This window comes from Lonchura striata, chromosome 9 (assembly GCF_046129695.1).
Source record: "Lonchura striata isolate bLonStr1 chromosome 9, bLonStr1.mat, whole genome shotgun sequence".
NCBI classification, from domain to species: domain Eukaryota; kingdom Metazoa; phylum Chordata; class Aves; order Passeriformes; family Estrildidae; genus Lonchura; species Lonchura striata.
In genome coordinates this window covers 18,098,086-18,104,649 of record NC_134611.1, presented here as the reverse complement: position 1 = coordinate 18,104,649, position 6,564 = coordinate 18,098,086, and the positions used below count along the sequence as shown (strand labels likewise).

General features: G+C 41.2%; 1 protein-coding gene across 1 annotated transcript; it reads right to left on the bottom strand.

The window, feature by feature from the left end:
• Window positions 1–38: 38 nt before the first annotated feature.
• Window positions 39–5,568, bottom strand: RPF1 (ribosome production factor 1 homolog). The gene is made up of 9 exons (XM_021526931.2): window positions 5,382–5,568; window positions 5,244–5,300; window positions 4,070–4,150; window positions 3,613–3,708; window positions 2,753–2,906; window positions 2,129–2,211; window positions 1,029–1,210; window positions 816–942; window positions 39–456 (listed from the first exon to the last, which is right to left on the bottom strand). The coding sequence occupies exons 1-9, from the start codon at window positions 5,535–5,537 to the stop codon at window positions 415–417; spliced, it is 978 nt and encodes a 325-aa protein (XP_021382606.1). The 5' UTR covers window positions 5,538–5,568; the 3' UTR covers window positions 39–414.
• Window positions 5,569–6,564: the final 996 nt, after the last annotated feature.

Below are 6,564 nucleotides of genomic sequence, written 5' to 3'. Positions count from 1 at the left end.
TGAAGATGTGTGGGTTAACAGAAAAAATAAAATGGAACTGTAAAACTAGAAATACTTTATTTTGAAAATTTCTTTAACCAACATATTTGCTGTCTTTGATGTTGTGAAGCATAATCTGTTTCTAGACCACAGCAGCACTTCTGGCAAATCCTTAGTGATTGCTAAATGATAAGTTGCTAAAACATGGTCATAGTTTTTCCTGCTAAACTGGAAAAAGTCACTGTCCTTGTCACGTTGGCTACAAATAGGAAGAGAGGCACATTGTACTTGATCAGCTGCTGTAGGAATTTTTAATATTTGCTGTTTGTCTTTCTGCAGACAGATACTGTTCAGTATCATCATTAGTAGTCCAAGATCATCCATAGCTAAAAGCAGCTGCTGTATTCTTGGTCACCAGCAATTGGCAGATTTCACTTACAAGTGGAATCTTCTTCTGCTTGTGTCCATTTCTCGACGCTGAAATTTAAAAGGAAAGTTATTTACCAGCAAGGTCTTGCAACAGGATGAAACACAAACAAGGATGACCACTCCATTTTATAGCAGGGCAAACAGTGAAATGCAGTTATTGTAGAGTTGCAAGTAAGTAGTTATGGTATATTGACATTCATTGTCCTTGCTATTTTTATTTTTTACTTGAAATACAGCAAGATGTTTCTGCATTGCATGATTCTCAAAATATACTTCTAAATACTTAAGTTAAATATTTCCACACTGAGAACTGCATTTATGCCACTTTCCTAGGGTAAGATATTTGGTTACATTTCATGTCAGATTTAGCCTCCCCAGGCAGGACTATTATCATTACTAAGATATACCTTATGAATCCACTCATATTCTCCATATTTGGAATCAAAGGTTCCTTTTTGAAGTGACCTCAGCTTCAATGTAAAACGTGGCCCAAGTTCTTGAATTCCCACTTTCTTTTCACTTTTGAAGATATATCTTGGGGAAGAAAATAATTAAAAGTAGGAATTCAGTTACAAGAGTATTCTCTCTCACTGGTAAATGAATATTGTGGAAAATGTCACCTGTGGAATCTGAAGAAGATGTAGTCTCTCTGATTGTGAAATGTGGCTACTTGTCTTCCAATGAACTGAGGATCGTGTGGGAAGAGAGCAGCAAACATGCGGCCGATGGAATGGCCGAGCCGCGTTGTGAAATTATTCAGGATCACTTCAGGGACGTGTTCTGTGGGCTCCTTCCCTTTTCGCTGAAATTGAAGTAATAAGAATGCCAAGAACAGATTGAATGCAAAAAGATGTTAATGTATTGCCAAAGAAGTGTTTGAAATAGGAAGATGGGGCCAAAAACATGCCCTAATCATTCTTTTCAAACACAACCTAAGTTCATAAACAAGTAAAGGAGCAGCTAGTAACATTAGGATCTGTGGTTCAACAATATAAATTCAATGAAAAAGCACAAATAATTTTACATTTTCTCCTGCACCATTTTTTACTCTTAGCAGAACCTGCTGTAGCAGGTAATACACTTTACCGATCATAGACGTATCATATCATACATAACCTATCATATATATATATATACATACATACCTATCATAGACATATCATACCTTCTTCTGTACTCATACCAGCTAGGGATATATGAGTGCATATGGGCTTCTTCTTTAATAAAAACTAATAAAAGATTACTTACTTCAAAGAAGAAAACCCATTTTACTGCAAATTACTTAGGGCTAAGTAAGCAATACTAAGAAGAGGTGACAGGGCTATAGGAACAAGAACTAGGTTTTATTCAAGACAAACTACATCTAATGAAACCTTTTACACTGTTGATTTTATATACCCTACTGTGTGTATGCCAGACATTGGGTACTTCTTACTGTTGTAGATCATCTCCCATTTAATGACATGATTTTAAAAATACTTGTCAGATTATAAAATACTTGGCAGCTAAAGAAATACAGGAAATAAACTTGAAAATGGAAATATGCTGCTTATGAAGTAGAATATACTAGTCCTTAGCCTTCTGTTAGCTTACCAAAAAAAACACATTTACAAGGTCAAGCTGAATCATATCAAAATGAAGTTTTGACAGTTGAAGCAGGCTGGATGTATTTATCATTAACCAACAGATAATACATTTTTCAAATGTTTTTGAGTCTCACCTTTATTTCTTTACGCAAACGCACACTACTCATTCTAAAATGGGCAGTTGGACCATCAGGCAGGTGACTTAAAACAAGACCATCTGTGCACCAGGTTAAAGAAAAGGCTGGTAAAATCGAGCATATAATTTACAGAGGAACATTCAATGCAAAATGCAGTATTACATTAGAGGTTTAGATCATAATCTATGCCCAAGGTTTTGTTGTATGTTCAAACACACATTCCCAAAGTAGTTAACTAGCTCTCTGAAGGATGTCCACTACATGCTAACAAGGGTTATCCTCTATTGCTTTCTCATCTAGCAAATTCGTAATATTTTATCTAGCCAGAAAAAAAAAAATAGATCTTCCTTGTCAGAAAAACTTGTTAATTAATCAAACTCTTAAATTTACTGGAATAACAACAGCGCTTATCCATGCATTACAAATAACAAAAAAGTGCCAACATATCTGCACACTTTCTTCAATAATTCCAAGTTCCATTAGTCGTCAGACACTCAGGTTGGCACAGTGATTTTTAGCTCTGTAATTTGCACTGTGAAGAGAAAGAAAACAGAATAAAGTAGATCTCTGATGCACACAACAGAATTGGTTTTTTTCCCTGATAAATACACAAAAGGATACTTGGTATTTTGCGATCTTCATTAATGACAATTAAATCTGTGAAGTCCCTTGCAATACACTGAGGAATGATTCTTTTTAAAGCCAGTCCTCTTCGATAGTAGACATGTGAGTTGGGTATAACAGTAGCCAGCTGCTCACAGAATCTCACTGTTCTCTGCAAAACAGGGGAGTTAAATTGCAGCGTGCAGAACTCAGCACTGAATTCAGTTGTTAGGAGAACAGAGGGTTGGTCATTCCAACTACACTCCCTGAGCATATATTACTTCCAGTATCTTCATAAAGATTTGAAGATAAGATATTAAATTACTTTATTAAATTACTTCATTCAGTTAGTGCAAAACCACTTATTTGCAATAAAGACTGCAGCACAACAGAGTTTTTTAAGGACTCTTTTTTTTCCCCTTCCTCCATCACAGAAAAACAGGAAAATGCAAAAAGCATACTCTCAACACTCATTATTTATAAAGCACACTGGTTTACAAAATGTTCACAGCATCTCAAAATACAACATAACTGTTTCTTCATGTACTCATGTCTGAGTTTTCAGATAAACTGCTTGAGGTGTACTTTAAGGCAATTTCTTTTATGGTTTTCAAAAATGTCAGTAATCTTTTCAGTCGGGCAGTGCTGATGATTTCAATACAAGAACACGTGCACAAGGTTTGGTTTTTTTTATGCAGGAAACTCAGTGCCAGAGAAACCAACAGATTACATACACATAACAAAGATATTGTTGGGTACTAAATAAAATGACAGAAAAATCCATGTGAATGCTATTATTTTCAGTTTGAATGTAACAATCACAGGATGAAGACCCTGGTATCTTATAACCATTTGGTTTCCAAGTAAAACATACATACCCCACGAGGTCGGTCTGATGTGGTAATAAGAATTTTGGGAACAGTCTGCCTATTGAAGTATGGTGCAAATTCATCAGTTGCTTCATCAAAAGCAACCTAGAAGAACAGAAGTTTTGTTAAATCCACCATATACGAAATATCTGAGGAACAAGTGTTCAATCTGATATAAATTTTAATTCACAAGCTCTGTTCTGTAATTATTCACCTGAAGGCGTGTGGTTTTCGTGTTTTTAAGAATCTAGAGTGATGAACATGGGCAGCTTTTACTACCAGTATCAAGTGTTTCAAAAAGCAATTATTTAATAAAGATAATGAAAGAATGACATCACCTCTTAGTAAACCATCATTTGTAAAAAATAATTCATCAACAAATTAACAGGAAAGTATTCAGTTTCATCAATCAGTTTATGTCCCTTGTTAGCAAAAAAATTATTAACTTATTAGCACATGCAGTTACCTCTTCATCATTGGGATCTACAGTGGTTTCATCATACACTCGCTGATTTTCAATAGTCTTTGGTACGGCTTTTGGAGGTGCCTACAATACATAAAGTTTATTAACATTATATATTGATGTCATTATAAAATGTATTGCATATACCACATTCATACTACCACAATATAGTTTGTATTTCTACACAGAACAGCAAGTATTATTAATTTGATGCCACTTTAAAAAAAAAAAAAAGTTACATAACTTTGATTAAAATATGCACAGGTACTGGGACACCAGAGAGCATCAGATGGAGAGAAGCACTACTGGAACAATGTCACTTTTCAAAACAAAACAAAAAAAAAGGGGAACTTTCTTTCTATTTTTATTTCTTCTTCGGAAGAAAATGATTCTGCTTGTAACTGCAACACATTTTAACCTTGATATCTAGAATTGAATGACTAATAGCCTACCCTACTCTTGTGAGACTACTGTGATACAGGAACTCACATATAACTATCTTCAATCAGTCCAGGGAAGGAAGCAAAACCTTTGTTCATGGCTAAGCTTGGAATCCAGTAGATAACTGGCCTGGGCATGGTTTGGTCAGCTCTGATTGTTTTAATCTACGTGAAAATTAATATTGGAGTATAATTCCTAATAATATCAACATAAATGCCCCAGCAATCACATCAGAGACAACTCTTCAGGAGTGGTTTTATGTCATTAAGTTTAAAACTCGTCCTGCCTGCTTATAGCATCATTTAACACAGGGGCAACAAGGTTTCTGAAGTCTGCTGTTTGACACCTCTGCTAGACAATATCTCTGAAGGCTACCACAGCCAGTGAGCCAGAGAGCATACAATCATAGAATGGTTTGGCTGGAAGGGACCTTTAAAGGCCATCTATTCCGGTGCAGTGAGCAGGGACATCTCTGACCAGACCAGGCTGCTCTCAGCCCCTACAACTTGGCCTTGAACGTTTCCAGGGACAGGGCATCCACTCCACATGCTGTCGCAGTGTTTTGTCACCCTCACTGTATGCACTACTCCGCTTCCCCGCAGTCTGTGGAGAAACCCTTGGCTCACGCGGCGGAGGAGCCGCAGCCCCGGGCAGGCTGCCGGACCCTCGCCCCGGCGAGCAGCGGCGGGGAAGGAGCGGCCACCGCCACAGCGGCTCCTGCGGCCGGAACCCTTACTTTGTCTCCGAGAGCCTCCCGCTCCTTCCTCCGCTTCTTCTTGAGGGCCAACTTCTCCTGCGGGCAGAGAACAGCGCTCCGTTAGCCAGACCCGCCAGACCCGGGCCTCCCCCGCCCCCCGGCAACAGCCCGCCCCACCTTCCTCTGCTGCTGCTTCCAGCGAAGGAACATGAAGTGCCGACGCTGCTTGTTCTTGATCTCGGACACGCTGAAGGTGGGCGGGAAGAGCACCCGCTCCGGGGCGGGCGGGCCGGCGCCATCCCCGGGCACGGCGCCGCTGCCCTGACCCGCCATGGCGCTGCCGGGGCGGGGCCGACCCCTCACCCTCGGCCTCTGCCCCGCCGGGCGGCGCGGCGCATGCGCGGCACGGGGCTGGCGCGGCGGGCGGGCTCGCTGAGGGCGGGCTCGCTGAGGGCGGGGATGCTGCGGGCGCAGTCACAGAGTGTTCCGAGTTGGAGGGGCCCGAGAGCGCCGTCCGTGCAGCTCCTCGGGACCCCAGGAGTCACGCCTCGTGCCAGGCTGATGCTGTAACCGCTGCCCTGGGGAGCTGCTCAGTGCCCAAACAGCCTCTGGGTGAAGGCTTCTCCTGATACCCAGCCTAAACCTGCCTGACTCAGCTTCAGGCCGTGCCCTGGCTCCTGTCACTGTCCCTGAGCAGAGATCAACCCTGCCGCTCCTCCTCCCCTCACGAGGAAGTTGTGGCTGCAGTGAGCTCTGCCCTCAGCCTCCTCCAGCCTGAACACACCCGGTGCCCTCAGCTGCCCTCACAGCTTCCCCTCAAGGCCCTTCACCATCTTCGTTGCCCTCCTCTGGACACTCTCTAATAGTTTAATGTCTTTCTTACACTGTGGTGCCCAAAACTGCATGCAATACTCAAGGCTGAGCGCAGAGCACAGTCACTTCTCTCGACCCACTACATGTCAGGTCTCATTGCTCAGCAGACAGTGAACCTGGAGATAAAATCAGTGTCTTTCATAGGGATTATTGCTGCAGTGTTTTTGATAAACCCAGTTAGCTGTCAAAGTGGAAAGCTTAGAGCAAACATGACACATTGATGGGTTTACATTAAAGCAGGTAACATCATGGCCCAGCAGTGCCTGCCTGTGTGCACACTTTCAAATTCAGACCTTTGTTTACAGTGGCTTAAGTTTTGGGGAGCACCTGTTTATTAGGAACCATAGGGGGTTTGATGATAATGCTCCAAAAAGTTATTTTTATTCCATTAAACTCTGTTAAAACTTGATGTTACAATGAAACTCAGGAACTCCTGCTGCAAATTAGAGATCCAATTTACATAAAGTGAGGAATTAGATTTTCTATT

Excerpts from the sequence above, each read along its gene's own strand:
- RPF1 (XM_021526931.2), bottom strand. The coding sequence starts at position 5,537 with ATGGCGGGTCAGGGCAGCGGCGCCGTGCCCGGGGATGGCGCCGGCCCG. Across the intron at positions 5,301-5,381 it reads GGAAGCAGCAGCAGAGGAAG|GAGAAGTTGGCCCTCAAGAA; the intron begins GTGGGGCGGGCT and ends CTCTGCCCGCAG. Across the intron at positions 943-1,028 it reads ATCTTCTTCAGATTCCACAG|ATATATCTTCAAAAGTGAAA; the intron begins GTGACATTTTCC and ends TTCTTCCCCAAG.